Source organism: Epinephelus moara, chromosome 3, assembly GCF_006386435.1.
Source record: "Epinephelus moara isolate mb chromosome 3, YSFRI_EMoa_1.0, whole genome shotgun sequence".
Lineage (NCBI taxonomy): Eukaryota > Metazoa > Chordata > Actinopteri > Perciformes > Serranidae > Epinephelus > Epinephelus moara.
The window spans coordinates 33,114,303-33,137,667 of record NC_065508.1 but is presented as its reverse complement, the minus strand read 5'-3'; the positions used below and the strand labels follow the sequence as shown (position 1 = coordinate 33,137,667).

Here is a 23,365-nt window from a genome sequence, read left to right as displayed (position 1 = left end):
TATATATATATATATATATCTTTGACATATACTTTGACATGTTACGCGCGATAGGTACATACTCTTCTCATTATGGTCAAAATCGGTTCTTAACATCCAATTGAAATGAATACAATTGAAAACAACCTATAGTGGCAACATATAACGAAAAACAGATTGAGGAAGCACATATTCATGCAAACAAGTTGATTAATGAATCCCAATTATATTTCTACAACTCCCAACACATATGAATAAAATGTATAATTTCACTTCCAATACACATTTCAATTTTGGTCACACATAACATTTGGTAAGAGAGGGGAGGGCGTGCTTTCCTGGGGTGACAGGAAAGGACAGGATGTGGTGGAAAAAAGAAGCATTGACAACTAGTGGATTGTTCATCACCGCGTTTTGCCCCAAGGCTGGATACTTTAAGATGGCACCTGAAACTTGAGGGATCCCAGGTGACTTTTTACCTCCTTTTGGCCTAAGGATGGCTGAAAGAAGTTGTTGTCCAGTCGGGGTGATACAGGGGTGAGTCCTAAGTATTTGACACCCGGTGGTCTGGTGGGTCTTGTTCATTGATAATACTGGTTCAAGGGAAGTCCAGAGAGGCTGTTCCTCTACACTTCTCACTGTCATTACATGTGCATTTATCTATACATTTCCTGATACAGGTGTGATAGAGTCTGATACAGATTCTTTTGAACTGAACCTACTGATAGACAATATTTTGCACAATGTTCAGTATCTTTAAACATGGCCACAGTAAGTATTCATTGTTATATCAGAGAACTGTATTCTTGTCAGGGTGGAAAAGCCTCTGAAGCAAACTGAAGAATCTGAAGAAACCTGGCACCACTTGGAGCCTTTGATGGGCTGATTCTGACCACGGGCCATAGGTTTGACACCCTGGCTTTAAATCATATCATATGTCAATCCAGCATTCTTGTTTCACACATGTGTACAGTTAAGCAGAACACAGACTGTGTTGTATTGATGTAAATAGTTACAATGGCTAACTTTTATCTTATAATATCATTACATGTCCCCCAGTTCTCTTAATTTACATTACATACTGTGTAAATATAGTGTAAAGTTGCAGGTTAGGAAAATAGACTTTAGAGCAAACAAACATGGTGGACAACAAGCAGAAAGACCTAGCTAACCAGCTGTTTTGCACTACTTTTAAAGGAAATTAACAAATACAAAATAAAAAAACATATGACTGAAGTCAAGGAGATGGTGTGAACATGGACTCCATGTGAGAGTGCAAGCTAGAGCTGCATTAATAAATCTGAGTTGAATCCAATTTGAGATTAAAACCCTCTGAGACCAGCTGGACCGCCGGATATCGGATTGTAAATACTGAATATGTTTAATACTTGCAATGTGAAATCTGTGTGGCCAGGACGGACTTCCGAGCAGATAGAGGAATGTAAAAGAACGGAGGAAAATCTGGCAAAATGATCTTTAGAATCATCAAAAAAAATCATGGCTTTGCTGACCATTGTCGGGTGGGGCTAATCAGGCCCAAAATCGACCTAATTCTCATGTAGTGTGTACCCAGCATCAGATAGCCCCAATCTTTACACACAGTCACCATGGAAACAGAGTGAACAACATCTCCTGAAATCCCTCCCCTGGCTGTTTGTAACCAAGGCCAACTACCACACCTATAATGAAGGTAGCTCCCACCAGTCTGTAACCAAGTCCAGTTTGTAGCCTACTACACCTCACAAGCTCTAAAAAGGTAAACTCCATCAGCAAGCTAGTTTGTTTAGCTAAAAGACCAAACATCAAAGCCAGAAAGGTGCTGAATAAAAGTCCCACCCATCTGCCCTCCATCACACCCTCCCTTTACTCACAGTCTGTGACCTCCAGCAGTGCTTTGGTAATAACACTGCCTGCGATGTTGAGAGCCTGGCAGCTGTAGAAGCCCCCATCAGAGCGCTGAACATCGGTAATGGTCAAACTGCCCATCTGGGAGACAGAGAGACGGCTCAAGGGCTGCGGTGGCTGGTAAGAGAACAAGAGACTCTGGAGGAGAGACAGAGATCACAGAGTCAGTAACCCATTCGTTCACTATTTGCACTGAGGAGTGATTTAGTGTGATGACAGACTGAGGGTCAATCTCACCTCACTGCCCTCCCTCTGCCAGAAGATAGCGGGCTGTGGGTTGCCAGTGGCCTCGCACTGGAAGGTGACCGTCCTGCCCGCTGCCACCACCTGGTTCCTGGGGCGTATGGCAAATGCTGGGGGCACTGCAGAGGAAATGAGGTCCTAATTACCTGGCAGCCTGATACATTTTCATCTTTCCCAGTTTTATAACATCTCAGTATGCATGAAAAGGTCGAGGAATACAGGTTAAGTGTGTATGTAGCAAGAAACAATCATGATTTACCTTATTTAAAATTAAAAAAACAGCACATATCTATTAATTTACCCACACATATCACGAATTACATACTTTATTGTTGGATGGAATTACTGTGAAGATAGGACAATGACAGGGGCTCAAGATATCTTGTTGCTGTCTGATGGTGGATGAGGGACGGATGACAACTTACCAGTATTGACTACAAGAGAAAAGACACAAAAGAAGCAGTGTAATGAGTAATGAAGGTACGTATAGATATATGGAACTGCAATTATGCATTCAACAGTATTGACACACATTTGAAAGAGTGAGCACAATGGAACTGGTATGAAAAATAAAGAAGTCAGTCAGTAATATGGGGTGCAAGAACATTTCTAAATGGTTGATAAGGAAGCACTAAGAGGCTAGGCGATTTTTGTTTTTTTAAGTAGGAGGAGGAGATATATTCTCCTTAGTATCGCCTAGAAAGGAAATAGATCACAGATGTGTTGTATTCATGGAACATAGGAGATATTATCTACTATGTACAAGATATTATAGCAGGAGATATTGTCTCTTACATAGGAGAAAAATGTAGCTATTGGCCAACATTGTATGCCAAAAAAAAAAAAAATAACAAACGAAAAAAAAAACACTTTGCGTCTTTTGGCTTTTGTAATCTAACAGTGTCATTTTATTTGATTTCATTTTATTGATTCCCTTTAATGGTGTTTATGACAACATTCATTTTATTTCATTATTACTATTATACATGCAAATGAGGCAATGATGATGGTGATGGTGATGGTGATGATGATGATGATGATGATGATGATGATGATGTATTTGATATGATTCATTTCATCTGACCTCCTCATAAAGAAATATGGATGTATCATTGAACAGTGTAAGTGATGCAGAATTTATTGTGGATATCCAACCTCATGTATGCTCATACATTTCTAAGTATAGTTTGAAAATGATGTAGATAAAGGATATTATGTTTTTGGAATAAAAAGTAAAAAAAAGGTAACAGTAGAAAAAAAATAAAGAGAATAAAAAAAAAAATAAAAAACAGATGTCAAAGGACAAGTCTTGCTGTTTAGCCCCTATTAGACCCAGCAGACTAGTCTACAGCGAGGTGTGAAAGTAGTGTAATTGCCGGTTTGAGTTACAGAGCCAGCCAGCCTTGAAGTGTATTTGGACAAAGATTCAAACCCCTAATGAGGACATAAAACTGTGAGGGGTGAGGAGGGAACACTGTGTCTGGACGGAAGGTGGAAAAGGGGACTGCTGGTGCTGTGCAGGGATTTGCTTTACTAAATGTACTACACAAACAAAGACAAATTTGGGGATGGGAACCACTGTACATCTTGACATCTGTAAACTAGATTTATAGTGAAATGACTGGCTAGCTAACCAGCTGGTTTTGGAACTGCTGCGAGAGGATGACTGCGGTTATTGCTCAACATTTTTGTGTTCAAAGAATGTCTGTTAAAAAAAATAAAGCACATGAATTTGCAGAAAAGCTGAGTTTAAGCACCGTGTCTGAAAAGATGTGTATCATTCAAAGGCAGTTTTCTTTAATTTGTTAAACAGTTTCTTCCAAGTTAATGTTTGAAAAAATACAGATCATTTTGCTGTGCTTAAGAGGCATTTCATCTCAGACTTGGGACCTGCGCAGACCTTACAAAGCTTGTTGGCCTGCTACATCTGTTTCAAATGGCAACTGTTTAATATCAACCAAATGTTCTAGGTCAGTAAAAATGATTCTGTGGTTATGACTAGAGCTAGGATTGTGCCTGCCAGAGTTTTTTTTATTTAATTATGAAACACACATTAACTCAGATAGCTCTCTGTTTCCTCCCTTAATACAAATTCTAGTCATCTGCCAGTTATTTCTGCCCTTCTCCTTTCACTGCCCACATTAGCTATGGTCCCCCTTGACGCTCGTTTCTCTGGTTTTTGGAGGGAGAGGAAGACGATGTAATTGCAACCATGTCATTTCCCAGCATGCGAGCAGCCCTGCCTTATCTTTAATTAAGTCCTACTGCCCTCACAGTCTATGGCACCCACTGTGTCGCTGTCTTGTCTGTGCATGTTTATGTGTAAATATATTTATATATATTGGTCTGTGTGTGTGTGTGCAACTATGAGAGGTGTCTTACTGCTCATTTCCTGCCTCTGATTTAAGAACTTAAGGGTGTCATTGTGGCAGGACCACTCAGACCAAATGAATCCATTTTCTGCGGTCACGTAAACATTTACTTTGCATGCTCTTCTCAGTTTATACAGGACATTACCATGAAATGTACTGTAAACAAACTGCTGCAATGTCCTATACTGCTTGTTTTTTTAGGACTACATTATATGACCTCCGGCCAGGAAGTGAGAAGGAAAAAAAAACACACACACACACAATATCTTCAAAGAAAAAGCGTGTGAACCTTATATAGAACAGAAGGTTGCGCTATGTTTAGAGGACGTTAGATGTGAGGGTCGGGCTGCACTGACCGTGTACAGTAAGCGTGGCGGATGATTCAGACTTTCCAACCATGTTCTCCACCACACATGTATAGGAGCCCTCATCTGAAGAGGTCACTTGGCGAACGATCAAGGTATGGTCCTCTAGGATTTCAAATCTGTAGGCAGGACGGACACAGGCGATCATGAGATGAAAGAAAAACTTGAGACACCATGCTTGCGTGCTAAATGAATGTATAGAGGGCCTTTGTGCATTACCGGCCCTTAGGCAGGTCAGAATCATCTTTCCTCCAGCGGACAGTGGGAACAGGGTCTCCTTGAACCACACAGTGGAACTCCACGCTCTCCTCTGCCAACACCACCACACTGCTGGGCCGCTTCACAAAGGTTGGGCGTTCTGGAGGACAGAAAGATATATTGAAAATGTTGTGTATTTTTCAACCTCTTTGTGTAGTCACTGTAGCTTATCTTTACCTTAAAGTACCAAGAAATGGTATAGCAATAATGGATTTTATATTGCCTTCTGATTAAGGGTTTAATTTTGTTTGTATAGTTTTACCATAACATGCACTTGATGCAAAGAACTTGTGCGAGGAATTAAAGCAAAATGATAACATTTACTTTGGAATTTATACACTGAATGTGAGAACAGTGCCTTAATTATCTGGCAAGGTATAGAAAACACTGAAAATGTTTATATAGCACTATGCTATCTTGTTTTTTTTTAACTCGAAAGTAATATTTCACTTTGACAGGAATATTTTTTTAATTTAACATCTGATCAACAGTAACTATAAACTCCCATGACTTGAAAAATTCCCTCTACAAAAAAACAAAAAAAGTCTCTAATTAATGCAGAATACCTAGCAAAATATGCAAAGTAATCTACATATTGCAACTATCATAGAGTCTGGAAACATTTAATATTCTTGTGATAATCATCTGCCAGTCTCCAAAGTCATTTATTATGCACAACCTGTAGAACAACATATTTTGACCTATTTCTGCATTCAGCAGGATTATTCTCACAGCCTTGTATGGCTCTATGAGGCACTATACTGTATACTCCCAACCAAGGTCATCTAACCATGTGATACTGATAAGAGCCCTATTCTGATGGGAAATGTTAGGAAAATAAGTGGGGGATGGAGAATAGGAGCTGGAAACAGGCGATTGGTATCGGGGATGTTGGAGGTAGCATGGGGAGCTCTTATATTGAAAGGTTTGAGGGGTTGTAGTGCTGGATGGAACAGCAGTAGATGTTCAGCATGTGTTTGGTGGAAAACCACTCCAAAGCTGGCAGACTGGATGGCTGTGCTGCATAATCAAGGTAATTAATGGGTTATTATACCCCGGTGACAAAGACCTTGCATAGCGCACTGGCAAACTAAACCACTGTGAACTGAGAGGTACTTAGACTAAGTGAAGCACTGCATCATTGGGAAATGCAATCACAAAACTGAAAATGTTACCTAGCACAGTTAGTTCAGCAATCTCGCTCTCCCTCTCTCCCACCATGTTAGTTCCAACGCAGATGTATTTCCCTGCATCGCTCTTCCTGGTGTTGGTGATCATCAGCTTGCCGCTGCGAATCTAAAAGAAAGCACAAAAAATATTTGCAGAGGTGATTTAGTACAAGATCCTCCCATCCTTGGGCCCTATTTAAACAATCTTTAGCACATGGTCTAAAGTGCATGGTGCATGCGCAATTAGGGCGTGTCCAACTGCACTCCAGCTAGTTAAATCATGCATAATCTAGGCACAAAGTTAAAGGTCAGGGGCAAAGGGCTTGTATTAAGTCTCTTAACAAATTATAGGTGTGTTTTGGGCGCAACATGAATTTAACACATCAGAGTGTCATCTCCCACTCACTTTAAAAACATGGTGCGCACTGTATTTACATGGTGGATTCAGCAAATTGGAGACGCAAGTGGTTTTCTGCTGAGAGTAATGCAGTAAGAGCAGTAATGTCACAGGAGCAAATATCATGGGACATTTAAGCAGCAAAAATAAAAAACTGTAGTTATAAACTTGAAAGAGGAAACAGAACTAAACTTTCTCCTGAAATAGCTGTAGAAAGTACAGCGTCTCTTTTACTGAAGAGTCGGACAGTAGCTCTGCAGCTCTGCTCTGATCTCTGCTATGTTCACATTTTAAAGAATGCAATTTATAATTTAGTCAGTGATAATGCATTACTTTGCCCACCTGCAACCCATCCATGTGCCCCTGAGTGTAACAAGGGGAGTGTATGCGAGTTGTGAACCGACCTATGTAGGTGCATCCTACTATGTAAATAAAGCCCCCTTAAGAGAGCAGGAAAATGCTGTGCTATTGACTTTAGACCAGGGGTCTTCAACTATTTTCAAGACCCTGTAGCTGAAAGAGAGACAGAGCAGGGACCCCTATTACATATACTGTATAGAACTGAGTTAGACTTGAAATAATTCTCTAAATATTTTTTCAGTCTTCTCTTGTTTGCACTTGCCTGTAGCTGCTACGTCAGCAGCTGTTGTAACATGGCAGGGTGAATAAGCCTCACCCACTGCACTTCACCAATGGTTTCTGAGGTGGATGGTGTGTCAGAGTCTCTTGCTCGAAAAGTTAAAAAATGATCCATTGCGGCTCACAAGATGTCACTTGGAATAATAATAAAGCAAATGTGCCGATGTGTTTCAAGGTATACGTACCTGTTAGCAAACTAGTTCACCATGCTCTAATAGATAGGTGCTGCACAGTGATTTGATGCTGGCGTACTCGCATGACTGCAGAAGGATTCATGGGTAACAGGTAGCCTATCATGGATGTTGTGTACTGTACTATATTGTGTCTTTTATGAATAGGCCAAATTATTTTTGCTAATAAAATGTTGGATTCATGTTAATATGTATTTTCAGACATATTTAAAAAAAATTTTTTTCAATAAAAAAATTAATTAATCAATTAATTAAAACTTCAACTGCTACTATCAAACTACAACTATCAAACAATAATTTGGTGCGCCCCCTGCAGTAACCCTAGGGACGCAGACCCCCTGCTGAAGACCCAGGCATTAGACCCAAGTTTATATTGGTTGATAACACAATCGCTTTCTCAAAATAGCAATGTGCAAACATTGCCCCTTACCACACACCCACGGGTACGTAGAAAGGCACCAGTACATTTGCTTCTTTCCGAACTTGGGTGCTGGCTGTGAAAATAACAACTGCGTTGGTCTGAAACTAGCAATTGAAGTTACGTAGTGCTATGCACCGAAGACCCCAGGTTTATGACAGGTGTAAGATAAGGTCCCTTACATGCACTGTGTGAGTGTGGCACTTTAATTATGCAGATAATAAAATGCCAACATTTTTATGTTTTGTGATAAAATGTGCAAAGTTTTATTTGTGAATGTGTTACCTTTAATGCATGATGCCTCCCACATATAATCACATCTTTGTCTCTATGCTATTTTAAAATATATACATTTTTGTGCGCTTGATAGGGTAACAGCAAGACGTGCTTGTGTGCATCTGTATGCATATCTTCATCTAAGGAACAGAATTTGCACTGCCTTTCAAGCTGCACAGAAGGTCACCCATTATGAAATTACATAATTCATATCTAGTGCTACATTAGCACAGAACCCTGAGAACAAAGACGCTGCCTCTTTGTAGAGACCTTCCTTAGATGTTCAGTCAGCCTTCTTTGCCTTTCCCAAACTTTTTACCTCCTCTATACTGATATCTGCTCACATACACACACACAAGTATACTTACACATACAACAAAGAGTTGGAAGATATATGCACTCCATACTGTTTTCATTCTTTTCATATCCTATCCACCAGACGCCCCCGCAGACTTCGGTAGCTGTCTTTATGGTGCTTTCAGTGTGAGCAACTGCACTGATAGTCTGAAGCTACTGAGTGCTAGAGGTGATACCAGAGCAGAAGTGAGCAGGCATGATATGATAGTGGGTAGACATGCCAGTCTGAAAATCTCAAAACAACCACAATGCCATTTTTTTGCACCCCGACATCTGAAACCTCTCGGCATCAACTGCAATTAAACTTTCGGCCTCGTCATTATGATTTAAGATTGCTTTTTTCCTATTCACACTAAGCAGTGGAATCGAACTATTCATAAATGCTTGCCAGAGACACACAGCCTGTAATGGCTCTGCACTTTTATTTCTTAACAGAGGTCAGAGGCCAAGGCTGCCCACAGTGCTGTGTCCATGGAGCAGGCAGGGGATTCAGTGTCATGCTAGACAGCACCTGGATATCTGAGCACTCTCCACTCGCCAGTGAACAGATAGAATACATCATTAAATTGCTGCTGCAGGGATGAAACCAACAGCCTTTCATTTATTAGTCAGCCTCCTCCAGGCTAACCTTCAACCACAAACTGTTCATACTGTACACTGAATAAATAACAACTAAGAGTGGCCTAACTATGGCTGACATTCTAAATGTGTTGCAAATGGCGTGGTTTTATGAAGAAGATTGTGGTGTAACTTGTGGTTCTATGTACTTTTCATACACAATACCAACCACTAGCAATCACAAGGAGCAAGTGGGGGGAATTTGGGAGCTGGTATTGCAGATTCAGCCATTCCTTTCAGTATCCAGTGGATTTGGTTTGGATGTTTGGACTCACATTAGAGTCAATGCAAAAATGTTCTATATATGGCTAAAAACACAACTGCAGGATTGCATACAGTAACAGCGGTGTGTCTACAGCCATGAAAGAGCCATGTATGACATATGACATCATCGTTGGAATCCGAGCAAGTACGACAGGCTGCATGTTTTGGCATGAACTCAGAACATTGAATTTACATTAATAAAAGCAACATGATATATAGACAACTAGGAAACTGGGGACCCCATGACATGTTGACATCTCTTTCCAGTTATTTGCATGTAAGTGAATAGATTTATTGGTCGCTCATAATCTTTCCCATACTATACTGTAGTTTTCCATTTCATTGAGTAATTGTTGACTGATATTTTTATTGAATGTATAATCATATTACAATCAGGTAATTAAGATTACACAGTTGCAGGGGACATGCCCCCTGTACATTTTCAGATGGCTGTATTGGACTCCTTCACTTTTTACAGTCACTGACAGTATATTTAAAAAAAGAAAAGAAAAGAAAAAAAAGGTATGGAAACTGGACTGGTATATGTATTTCAGAAGTTGTGAGAAATTACATAGAATAAAAGAAGAGCATGGAAATGTGAATAACTTTTTCAAAATGCTGTTTAAAGTGGTAACAGTATCTGCAATATTTGGCTGGATTTGGAGTGTTTAGTTTTACCATTGTGAGGGGAGATACATTTTTGTCATCTTGAGCTCCATATAGGGTTTAATGCAGTTAAAATTTTATTTCTGATTTATCTCGAAAAGCAAATATAAATATATTTTTTCATATTTTGTTACATATTAACATGAAAAAATACAATTTACTTTTCACTTTACACATTTTGCTTTATTGCATCACCTTTATTGTTTTTATGCAAAGTTTTTTATTCAATGTGAGGGCCTTAACTGTGCCACATACCACCATATATTACCTTCAGTAAAATAACTCTCTTTTAAACAGTGTTATACGTAAAATATCTGCCTATGGTAACTAAGTATTTAAAAGTCTCAAAAAAATTTCATCAATTTTTGCTGTATTTTGCTTTAAAATGTTTCTACATTTTCCTACGAAAATAAATCACAAAAATTCATACATATCCCATGTAATCATGAGCCAGGAATTCATGCACAACTCCTGTATTTTGGAAGGCTGCAATCATATGACCAATGTGCTGACCGGAGTAAAGAAGAAAGCGGTCCTTAGCGGTCCCTGTAAACACCAAACCGACTTCAGAGAACTAGCACGGACAAAGTCCCCTTGCTGTATCGCTGTGACTTAGTGAAAAATGTTGCACATGAACACAACGCAAAGACTACAGCCAGTGGTCAACCAGCACGTACATTCTGCACCTGCATGAGAGGAAATGACTCTCCACACCAGCAGATGGTGGTGTCTGTAATCCACATTCAAAAGGGCAATCTGGAAGACAGTCTTGATGCTAGTTAGCCAGTTTGCACATTAACAGCACCGTGTGCCAGTGAAATATAACAAAAACCACCATTAAACATTTCTGCCAATAGCTCAGTGACTAAAGAAAAATCTTACCTTATGTAACAGGTTTGTTTTAGTTTCACTCCCTCTTGACTTTACCTGATTGTTTAATTAACTCACTTCTGTACCTCCTCTCGTTGGCGGAGCTGAATTGTGAATTTTGAGTGAACTTTGAGTCATTTTAAGGTACGTCGTCATCATTTTTCTTTTCCTACACCTCACCACAGTAACTTAAACCTAAACCTAACCTCTATAACTTTATGCTAATTATGTAACTTAACACTGAGTACATAACATCATTCGTGGGCCACTGATTTGTGGGATATCATATGAACAGTTGTATGAGGAAAAGTTGTGTTTTGTTCTATCTTGGGTACGGATATCTGAAAAACTAAAGCTCTTTTGAGGATTTGTGCCCACACTAACTGTGCCCCCCCTCCACTGAAATCATAATTCTGCCCCTGCCCAGTTAAACTCTGGATAAAAATATTTGTGTCAGTGGGCGTCCATGGTGATTTGGACTGCTGTGTCTGTGTAATAACTGTCCCTTTGACGAACCAATATTACATTTTGTGCCAGTGAAGTATTCCCAATGGACTACAAAGATGATCTAGCTCAATCCAATGCCTTTGAATAATGCTGTATTTCTGTTGTGCAACTTTTTTGCTGTTTGCTGTAAATACTGCTGCACTAGTAACTTTAGCAGCTGATTAAAGAGCAGACCAAGAGCTTTTTTATTTCCTGGACTGACCGCTCCTCGTTTTTAGCAGCAATTCCATTGCTAAGAAATCCAAATGTGGTTTGTCTATCCTCCATCTCGGACACTGAAACCTCAGCTTTCGCCTCTGCACTGTTTCAAAGTGTTCTCTTTCTTCTTCACATAGCCTCAAATGCCCTAAAGGCACACATATTCTGAAGCTACTTGTAGTGTGATTTACATGCATTTTTCAGCATAGAGGCGCTCTGCTGTTTTAAATTAAAATCAATAAATCAAACTTTTCCTGTGAGAGAGTGTCTTTCTAAAAATCGTTATTAAGAATTAACTCACAACTTTATCTACATATCAGTATTAATAAATGATGGTCCAGGCCACAAGGGAAACGCTCAAAGGGATGGAAAGTAGCCATGAATCACTTGTGGTGGACTCCTTTGGTCTTTGTACAGTAAGTGATGTCTTTGAGTGAACTCTCATGGCAAAGACATATTTCCATACAGAGAAGATGATTAGGGAGGACAAAGACAGGCACGCAGAAAGTACAAAGCAAAAAGCAGCCTTTGTGTTTCCCTCTGAGGAGCCTCCCCCCCTGGCTCTGATCCATCCCTCTCCTAAAATCAGAGATAGCTCCTCTGTCCATCACAGTCCCCCAGAGAGTCTCTACCTGTCACTCCGCACTAACATGAGCTTTGAATCTGCTCTTGTGTGTCCCCGGGAGCATGCACAGACATTCAAATAAACAAATCAACACACACACACACACACACAGAATCCTCTGAGTTGCTGAAACATGGTACTTTTCTTAAATTCAAGGAAGGAGAAGCCTATTCCTACTGGCCAGACCAATCAGATGCTTCTGTGACTGAAAATGAGTGCTGCAAGGATGATGCTCTCTTTTTTTTTTTGGCCAATTATTCATCATTTAATCCAAACACATGTCGACAATATGGATATACTAACAAAGACAAAAAAGGTAACAACAGATGTAGAGATGTAACTGATTTACAAAACATAAAAGGAAGCAGGTAAGTAAAAAAACGACAGCAATGTAAAGAAAAAAAATGAAATAAAATAATTTGCAAAGACAGAAATGTGTAAATGCAATCGCTAAATGTAAAAAGCTGATGTTAGGCTAGAAACAAACTACATCACAGTCGCATGACTTCAATAGCACCACCACAAAGAGCCTGAAAAGCCATGTTCAGTGTGATGAAACTCTGTAGTCTCAATTAGCCACTTGTTAGGGACAGCGCCTTTTGAGACACGAAGGGGGGTATTTACTGATGTATTTTTTTTTAAATAGAACATGGAAATCTCTCAGACTTGTGTCAACCACAGTCTTTATTTCAGGCATCTAACCAAGAGGACTCATTCAGGACTCATTCCTGCAGCACTCTTTTTGTTCAGTGTATTCAAAACATGAAAATAAAATTCCTGCTGTGTACTGTACGCCACATGACAACATAATGTGTCATATAGCTCGTACTAGTGCCAGCTTGTTGAAATATATGCACTGGTGGTTTTTTTTCTTCTTAAGTTTAGCATTTTTTCTCATCTTTTCAGGTTAGGGTTCAGGGTTTTCTCCAGGCATTTTCAAATCTGTGCAGGAACTCAGAGATGACCCGGGTATAGATGATGTTATTTATCATTCTCATGACCACAAGGAAATTCTTTTGCAATCTTGACTTAACAAACTTGTTTTTCCATGCTTTAAAGTGACTCAGGTGAGAGGTAGTTGGTTATTTAGAAAGCTCTTGAAACAGATATCTGATATGTATGCAGAATCTGTGGCCAGTGGTACAACATTTTGGTATCTGTAGTGTTCTGATTTCTGTTTGTAGTCTGCGCAGTATTGACCAATCTCATTTGAGCCAACTTTGGTTGCTTGCAGGTAAACAGTTAATGTGAAAAGCAAAAGAGGCAGAATGCAGTGCTGAAATGCAATCTCAGAACCCATCAGTTATCGTCAAGGACAAAGCTTTTTCTTTGCTTTGTTTCTGTTTTCTTTTCTAAATTTATCTACATGCAGTTATCTGTTTATAAAGATTAGTTAAAATGTTCTCTAGACCTGTCTAAAGATGCTAATCAAACTATGCAATGCCTCAAGAATGAATCCTAAAGCTCAGTGATGAACTCACAGTTCCCTCATCTCAAAGCCAATAGGTTTTTTGAATGGGTTTTTGGTTAGATGCCTGAAATAACGTCTGTGGTTAACACAAGCTGAACAAACTTTCACGTTTTGTTCTTTGACATAAAATACATCAGTGAATACCTCACTCGTGAATTTTGAAACTACTTCTGTGTCTTTAAAAAAGGTGATTGCTAACAAATGGCTAAACGAGACTACAGAATGTCATCACACTGAGCCACAGCAAACAGCTTTACAGTCTTGTTATGTTGGTAACGTTAGGTCATTCAACCATAGTGTAGCTAGTTTATAGCCCAACATTTGCTTTGTAGTTCTGGTGATTGCATTTAGGCTTCAATAATCATGAAAGTGGTGTTCATTTGTGAAGAGTATCTTGCTGAACACAACATGTAAGTATCATAAACGTTTGTTTGCCACAGAGATTATTTTCGGCAATAATCCAAAACCCAATGGAAAAAATCCACAGGCTTTTTGATGAGGAAACCAGCATGATGCTAACTTCTGCATCGGCCTACAGCTGTCTTTAACAGATCTCTCGAAATACTGGCCTCTCACAGGCTTTATTCACATCAGACGATAGCTAACAGTGTCTAAGAATGGGTCTTTAGAGTTCCAAAAACAGCAACTAAATACTAAAGATTTACACCCAAAAAGCTGTGCAGCAAACTTGAAGTGTCAATAAGCCATTAGATCAAAAGTAGTAATCTAGTATCTCTTTATGTCTGTTGCACTGTAACATGATCATAAATAATGACAAATTAAAATTTTTGTGTGTAATGGTTTAGGTCAAAATTGCATTTCTTACCGTGATGCGTTCATCTCTGTCATCTAAGTTGGTACCATCCTTCCTCCAGGAGATGGTGGGTTCAGGGTGCCCACGGGGCGGTTGGCACTCCAGCACCGCCGGCTCACCCACTGCGACCATAACGTCCACTGGGTTCTGTCTGAAGTCATCACGTAAAACTGGAAAACACACAGAAAAACAGATCAGTCAAAGGAGTGGAATTTAATGACGTCTGACTATTTGACAATGATAAATCACAATATTTGGTCATATTTTGATGCCTTTAAGTGGGTTGTATTTAATTCATGTCACAGAGAAGAGTTCATTTCAATGGCTGACTGAAGTGGTATTTACAGCTTCCACAAGTGGGACTTTTAAAGATGTTGTGACATACTGTATGCTAATGTTTTTTTTCAATGTCAGAGCCCAGGGAAATTCCTTTTTTTATTTATTTATTTACTCTCTTGTCTGCTCTTCTTGTTCCTAGCGTGGCAATGAAATGCACAAAACACAAAATTATCACCACGTCTGGAAGGGGAACAAGGCCATATTTGGCTATATCCTGTCACCTAGCAACAGCGTCCTCAAGAATTAAAGCACTTGAACAGCAGGATATTGTGTTCTTGACATCCTCATGTCGAAAAATACCAGTTCCAATTGAAGGCAGCATTATAAAGGGTTGTTTGCTAGCACATACTTTAAGAGCAGCACACCAACTCTTTTCCAAAAAACTTAATTGGTGTTAATCTATAAGTCTAATACATGATATATAATTCATGTAAATCAGCACTGTAATAGCTGCAAGTAGTCCTCATGTGATTACTTCCTTACTCGAACAGGAGATACGGTCTATTGAGACAAGTTGCTGAGAAAGCTGGTTGTCTTAATGGCTGACAGAAAGACGAGAGGATACACGGCTACAGAGCAATGCAGAAAGGTGAGATCCAGACGGCTCCAGTGGCAGGCAGCGGAAAAGCTACCACAGCAATTTATCATCTTTCCACAACGAATAGCCTGCGTACAGAAAAAAAAAAAGACTCGCCAGCCAGAAGTTGAACTGGAGACAAAGCAAACTCGCATCCACTCCAAGAAGCCCTGCAGAAGAGTGTGATTCCTGGTGGCCACAGGCAGCTCATTCCTGTCTCAACCATGGACTGTATATAAAAGCTCTCCACTGTACGGCCTCAAGCTCTAAACAGCATGAGGAGGAGCGGCAAGGGATTCTAAAATCTTAAATGTGTCAAAAAAAATCTACCAGAATACTGCCAGAGCTCTCAAGTGTTTGCAAGACAGAAAAGTGAAATTGGGGTGTGTAAGAAAGAAAGGAGTACGTTGTAAAAATGAAAACAACCTTTTGTTCTACACAGCTGAGAAAAATTCTGCTCCTGATGAGGTGAACAGCATGTGCTAATGTAGACGCCTGTGCATGAGTGACTGCTGCTAAGCATTCCCAGTTTTAAATTACAGGGGGGGCTTAGAACCTGAACAAGCCAAGGGAGCCGAGCCAACGTAGAGAGAGCAGAACTCAGTAGAGTTGGGTTGGGGTGAAAAGACAGGAAACAATGAGGAAAAGGCATAATGACTCCCAGATGGCGGCAACTCGTTCACCTCTGGCTACGGATTTGTACATAACGCTGGACAAGCGGGCCTGAGATGCCTGATGGCCACCGGTGGATATGGGAGAACAAATTGGGATGACCTTCTAATTGGAGGCATTTTGGCCCCCGCACTTCTTTGAGCTCCGCTCTGCTGCTCTGCCCCCTCTGATCCTCTGAACGGGGTTGCAACTGGATGACTACAGTTGACTGAAGTGCTGATGGGAAACAGCTGTCCAACGACCCCCCACCCCCCTCCTCCCTGCCGCCGCCAACACCACCGTGTCACATGATAAAAGGCATTCCTCGCGGGACACAAAAACATGGTTGAGGTTACGACAGACAGGAAGAAAGTGAGACCATCACGACTGTGCGTACAGTATGTGTGTGAGTGTGTGTGTGTGCATGTTGATTGATTGACTGATGCTATCTCATAAGCCCAATAGCAATCAGGTTACACATCTGTTTTTACTATCGTGTGAGGTCCAAATGTCTCCATAGGATTTTGAAAGCCTGGACTGTTTCCTCAAAGCCCTTTGTTAAAGATTTATTTTCAGTGATAGTGCTGGAGTTAGTGTAAGACGTAAGGCAAGGGGAGATAAGGGTTAAAAGCAGCAAAGCTTATGAAGGTTAGTGAAGAATGTTCTCATAAGTGTGCATGTTTTTGTGTGTATGTGAAAAAGGAAAAGTTGGCTCGTTTGCGCGTTATACTATTATGCCGGGTAAGCACGCAAATAATCCGGAACATGTGTTTGTGAAACTGACTGTTTATATTCTCAGAAGGGGAAATGTATCTGCTTATTAAGATATAATAAGAAATTATGCATGCCCAAGTAAAAATCATGCAAGCATACACAAATCTCACAACCTAAACTATGCTTAGACTGTTGTCTATGGTTTGTCAACATTCTTGAAACCTTTTTATTGTCCTCTAATAGCTCTGAACAATTCATATAATGTTTGCTTATTAGTCAACATATCCTGACAAGCTGCTCTCTAGGAGTGATGTTGCTTACTCCACTGTCAAATCATAAATAGCTTGAGTCAGTGGCATTTGCAAAACCAGGTTCAGTAGATGCTCATATTAAATGTTGTACGCTGATTAATAAAATGTGGACATCCTGCAATGACTGCTTGATTTTAGAGGGTGTTTGAAGAATTATGCAAAGGACAATCACTGCAAATTAAACCCTCTTTCTTACATATGCTATAAAAACAAAGGCTTTTTTTAAAATCTCAGCATGCTTTGATTGCAGAGTGATTAATACTGCTCTTGTCTACTTCAAAAACTTTAACTAAATCTTTTACTTCACTTGTATCTTTCCCATCTTTTCTTTCACTCTTGCATCTGCATTTTAAAAGGTCCGGTGTGTGTAATATAATATAATGTATGTAATATAATATAATAAGTACGTTTTCTTTAGTGTATGATCACCTGAACATAGGAATCAATATGTTTTTCATTACCTTAAAATGAGCTGTTTATACCTACATAGGAAGCGGGGGGGGGACTGAGACAGAGACAGACAACCACATTCACACCTATGGCCAATTTAGAGTCACCAATTAACCTTTTAGATTGTGGGAGGAAGCCGGAGTACCCAGAGAAAACCCACCCTGATATGGGGAGAACATGCAAACTCCACATAGAAGGGCTCCCCCACCCTGGGTTCAAACCCCCTACCCTGGGTTCGAACTAGGAACCATCTTGCTATGAGGCGACAGTGCTAACCACTGCACCACCTTACAGTAAGTTATCAGTGATCTTAAATTATCTGAGATAAATTGCAAGCACACATTAGCAGGTGCTGGGGTAGCAGCCCGTCTATGATGACCCAAGCCGTGTCAGAGAAACACTGATTTGTAATGTCAAACTGCTTTATTCTGTGTTTTAACCAGTTTTAATCACCTGATCCATTTGTTTTGGAGAGGGAGAGACCTCTGCGGATAATCAGGCTCATGGTAAACACCTCCTAAACAATGAACAATGAATGAATCTTAACTGGAAGTTCGCACTTGGCACATGGGAGACGATGCCACTTAATCCTACACACTGCTCCTTTAAGGCTTTGCACGCTATCATGTCTTTCTTGTTATTCTCAAATCATACTTGTTTATTTCACACGTTGCACCCACATGAATTTCACAGCTTTTTGAAGCCATTCATAGCAGGCTCCCGCTTCTAACAGTGAAACCCACCTCGACAGCTTCTGAAGCCAACCCAGCTTGCCTGTTAAGCTGGAGTTTTGCACCTCTCACTGTCTTATTTTCGCCCTCCATCTGATCCCTCCAGATGAGAATCTCATAGCCCACTTCAAAGCATCTGCCGTTGGCCTCACTACCCCTGATCTGACAGTGTCTGACTTGTTGTTAGTCCTCTGGAGCCTGAGCCATAGCTTGAAAGGCCTACTGCAGCCTCTCTGCAGAGTCCAGAGTCCTGGACCAAAAAAGGAACACAATCTAACCCCACAGACATGGGACACACACAGTAACCTCATCACACTGCATCATTGCATGAGACAGCCAGAGGCACCTTTTTGTCACCACAGTTAAAACTAGCCCCCTCTTGTTCCTCCATTTTGTATTCAAAGTGCTTTGATATATACTGCACATCCAGCTGTACAACTGTTTTCATACAGCAATCAATTGCACGTCCCAAAGTCAACATCAACATTACTGCAAGGCACTGACAGTTTAATATCAGTTATAGCTTTGCCAAAAGCAGCACAACAGCTGTGCATGCTTCTGCTTCCAACTCATATTAAAGTAGAGGAATACAATTAGCAATCAGCTTATCCAAATGCCTGTTTAGAGACTGCTGACAGATTTTAGGTTTTTATGAAGAAAAAAGTTGAAGACTTTGGCATTTCCACATCATTAGTTTGATGTGTTTTATATTTTCATTTGTTTTATGATTGATCAGAAATGTCATATAACAACAAAAAGCTTGACACAGATGAAAGAGGGGAACATGCCATGGCATGTAAGTCACTGCTGGCTCCAAGAATTAAATGTTAAGAATGGAACCACATTTTTACAATCAGCAGGGTCTGAGCTTGATAAGCATAATTAGCTGCCAACTAAATAATAAATACAGTGTTCTTTGTGAGAGAATTAAATGGAGGGACCCTTCACCTTCTCAATAGTGGATTTAATTTAGATTCAACACAACAGTCCTCAATTTCCAAAATGTATTCTCTCTTGTCAGGAAAGGTTTGTATGGTTTTACATTTTGACATTGAATATGAAGGAATAGTTCAACAATAGTTCAAACTGATACCACTCTCATGACTGGAACTTACAGCCACTTAGCTTAGCTTTCAGACTGGAAACAGGAGGGAACAGCTAAACTGACTCCAAACGGGGGGCAAATCCATCTTCCAGCTACTCTAAAGCACACTTATTAACAGGTTATGTTGTGTTTGTTTAATCTGTACAAATATCAAGGCATAAAAATGACAAGTTGTCATTTTAAGGGGGGTTATGTGCTGGATTTACCTGAGTCCAGAGCTTGGAATCTGCCCCTCCTCGAAATTTAGTAATTGGTCTGGCATCATAAAATGGAACAGCTGTTTGATGGCTGAAATGAAGACTGACCAATGAAAGCGGCTAGGGGACTAAAGATTAGCCAGTCAACACCATGGGTGGTATCATCACTGTTGTCAACCTGTTGTCAAACTGTTGTCAAACTTCGTCAAGCAGTACTCCACAACCAATGAGGAGTAACAACAATGGCAATCGCTGCAGACAAGATACACACTGCTCGAAGTTGTTCTAAGTCGACATGTCTCAATATGACCCTCATCATAGTTTTTACTTTGCTATACCCCACTATTAAAACCTCAGCAAAACAAGTATGTTGGCATGATTAGCATTAGTGTAGGTAGGTCTCTCGTGATTGTTTTAGGGTAAATCCAATCCCGCTCCACAACATAAATCAGTTTGAGTGGATGCACTGTTAGAATGAAGATGGAAACGGAGTGAAACGAGTTGACAATTTTGTCTGATATCAAACAAGAGCTGGATTATTTCTTGGCTGGGAGCAGTGACTTCCTCAAGTCTCCGCTGGTTGCTTAGCAACCTTGCGGCGACGACAAAGCTCCAGGGATTCCCAAAATGTGAAACTATTCCTTTAAACCAAATAGAATTCCACTACAATGGAATAAAATGCAAAAAATAATACAATAATAATGCCTATCACATGTTACCAGAGCCTTTCGGTGATATGATAAAGTGTTGTGACCCCCTCCCCACATTTGAAAAGCTAAATTACTGTCTGTTTGGTATTTAAGCTACTATAAGACTTAAACAGAATGACTGAAAGTCATTTAACGGACACTCTGTTGGAGCATTATTTGAAAGCACTCATTAAATACCATAAAGTCTTAATCCACTGGAAGCCCATGCATTATTAATAAATGCATGCTTGATATAATCAGTTACTTATTCAAATATCTCATACACACTGGCCTCCTCTAAAAGGCTCAATAATGAGTGGAGAATGAAAAGTTCAATAAAATGCTCTCTGGAAAATGAAGTAACAAAAATTAAAAAGACAAAAGGCAGAGCATCAACTTTATCTCTAAAAATGACTGCCCTTCCATATATATTGTTATTCTTTATGCTGTAGGTACAGCGTGACTATTTTTCCTAGATTTCATCAAACCAACTCAATGATATGTAAATACTAAAATGGAAAAAAAGGCAGAGGCTGGAATTATGGTTCCTTCTCTGTTCTGTGGCATGCTGAACCGAGACCACACTAAAACACATTATTCCAAGACTAAGTAGTAATAAGTAAAAATAAGTACTGGCATCTATGACACTGTCCTGAAGTCTTAATGTTTCCCAGTGCTTAAAAACATTCGTTTCAGCTTAAATACAAACCAGCCTTTGACTGAAATACCCCAGAGCGCTGACTTGAAAATAAATAAATTTAATAAATACCTTAAGCCAGCCTTAAAAATACAGTTATTATCAAACCCCAGCAGATATGATATCCTTGACTTTTCTCACAATCTATCTCCTGACCTCTCTGTACCCCCTACCTCTATACTTCTATCCAACCCCCCCCCCCCCTTCTCCGCCTCCACCACCTCCTACTCGTCTTCTCCTCCTTGCTCTTACAAAGCTGTAGTCTGGAGAGACAGAAAGCTGCAGGAGAAACAGCTGCTCCGAAGAAAAACCAATATGTGCAGCTCATGGACTGTAGCTGGCCGGATAGATCGAAAAAAGAGACAGACAGGCACTCGCACGGGAGGTCCAGTGGGCCCTGTACCCCTTTGCAAGCACATACCAAAGCCAATAGCATAATATGAACTGCAACCAAGCAAATCCAATAAAATAAGAAGGTTGTTCACATACAAATTAGAATACATGCATTAGCTCAGTCTCATAACTATGGCACACGAGATTTGTGGAACACACACTAGCATCCAGAAGACACCGCACACTGCTTATAAAGCAAACAAAAAATCCTTGCCTGTCCTCCCCAAGCTCCCCTATTTGAATTTCATTTTCTTCACTGAAATCATTACTCACAAAAGTCCCAGGGCAAACAGGTTCTTTTGCATGCAGGGGCATAAATCTATCTTATGTTTGGAGAGCCAATTAACTCAACGTAGGGGCTCACTTACTGGGATAAAGCCCCTAGTTATAATATTTGTTGGGCCAAATTTTACACTTTAACTTTTCCTCTTGTTCTCTTCCTCTCTTAGACTCAAAGAGCCTTCCCTCGTGTTAAGCTCTCTCGGGCTGTGGCATTAGCTTCAACTTTATGTAAGACGTGCTAGGAATGCTGACCTAAAGTTGACCTGCGCTATCTGGATTCGTATCACACATTTACTTTATTTTTTGAATTTCAGAATTTCTTGTCTCATTCTATCCCGTGACAATCAACATTTTGTCACTACCCATTTCCTCTCTTCTTTAACCCTTGCACACATTGGCATATGGGCAGAGATAATCTTGCTACACTTGCTCACAATACAAATTGAACATACAAATTTACCCCAGCCACTCGTGAGATAATTTGTCCCATATTTTTGCATTATTATGGCTTTGTTTTTCTGTTAAGTTATACTGTTTTGCACTATTAAAAAAACACAATAATGCACACGGCAGAGCCAAGTCAGAAGAAACGATGGTTTGCGAAATGGACATACATGCAACCTATTAAGAGGCACTGCATTAGGACGGGGGGTTTATGTGTACAATGATGCCGTGTGAGTGTGTGTGGAGGGATAGATGCGCCGGTTCATCAGTTCGCGGATGTTCTGACACTCTAATCCTGTTGATGTACGTGCGGAACATATCACTCGTGAGGGGCAGACATTAAAACCAGCTAAAAGGATTGTGTAACCTCCGTATTAATCTCTTCCACTCATCCTATCCCTCAGTAAGAAGCAAGACGGGAGAAAAGGAAAGAGGAAAAAGCGCTGCTGAGAATAAGGAGAGGGCAGATACAGAGAGACAGACGGACATGAAGCAGATTAGGATAATTAGTGGAGTGGCAGAAGAGCTGGGTGAAACAGCTCTGATGGGGTTAGGTGACTTGTCAATCACACAAAAGTGCAAAAGGTTCACAGTTCCTGTTGTTGCCTATAACGTTTGGAGTTCTCTTACTTATCTTGTGACAATAGCAAAACACTACATCAGTTCTCAGGATGAAGATCAGATTTCTACAATGAGTAGACAAGTAGATGGTGGTGCACTGGAGCAAATGCTGGTGCAGTGTAAAACAACACCAATGGCCTGTATTGAATCCTTTAAGAATGAAATGAGAAAGATAAATGCAGGTGTGCAGACATAAGCCCCATCGCATTTCTTATTTATACCCCTACCCCTTGTTTTTCAGTGTCCCTTTGTCTCTTGGATCAGTTACCAGGGGTTGTAGTTGAAATTTTTCCATATGAAACTGAGCAACCCTTCAAGATCCTGACACATCATCAGTAGTCGTCAATGGCGTTTACATAAACAGACATGACTTTGGCAATAATGGTATTATCAAAAGGACATCTGCTATTTATCTGATGGAGACAGAGAAGCATAGACACTCCTTTCCAGCTATAAATCAGTCCAACAAGTCAGCTAATAAAAAAGAACACTGCTTCAGCACCAGGCCACTAGCTGTGCTCTGTGGGCTAACATTAGCAACCTGTGCTCCTACCCTACCAGT

The 23,365-nt window shown here is 40.1% G+C and overlaps 1 protein-coding gene across 1 annotated transcript in view; it reads right to left on the bottom strand.

Annotated features, from left to right (window-relative positions):
- LOC126387950 (roundabout homolog 1-like) overlaps nt 1-23,365 on the bottom strand; it is a 131,824-nt gene that overhangs the window by 22,317 nt on the left and 86,142 nt on the right. The window contains exons 9-14 of the mRNA XM_050040766.1: nt 14,615-14,772; nt 6,298-6,418; nt 5,084-5,222; nt 4,856-4,983; nt 2,122-2,246; nt 1,851-2,022 (exon numbers count right to left, since the gene is read on the bottom strand). Coding sequence (XP_049896723.1) covers nt 1,851-2,022; nt 2,122-2,246; nt 4,856-4,983; nt 5,084-5,222; nt 6,298-6,418; nt 14,615-14,772 — 843 coding nt within the window. The remainder of the gene's footprint in view (nt 1-1,850; nt 2,023-2,121; nt 2,247-4,855; nt 4,984-5,083; nt 5,223-6,297; nt 6,419-14,614; nt 14,773-23,365) is intronic.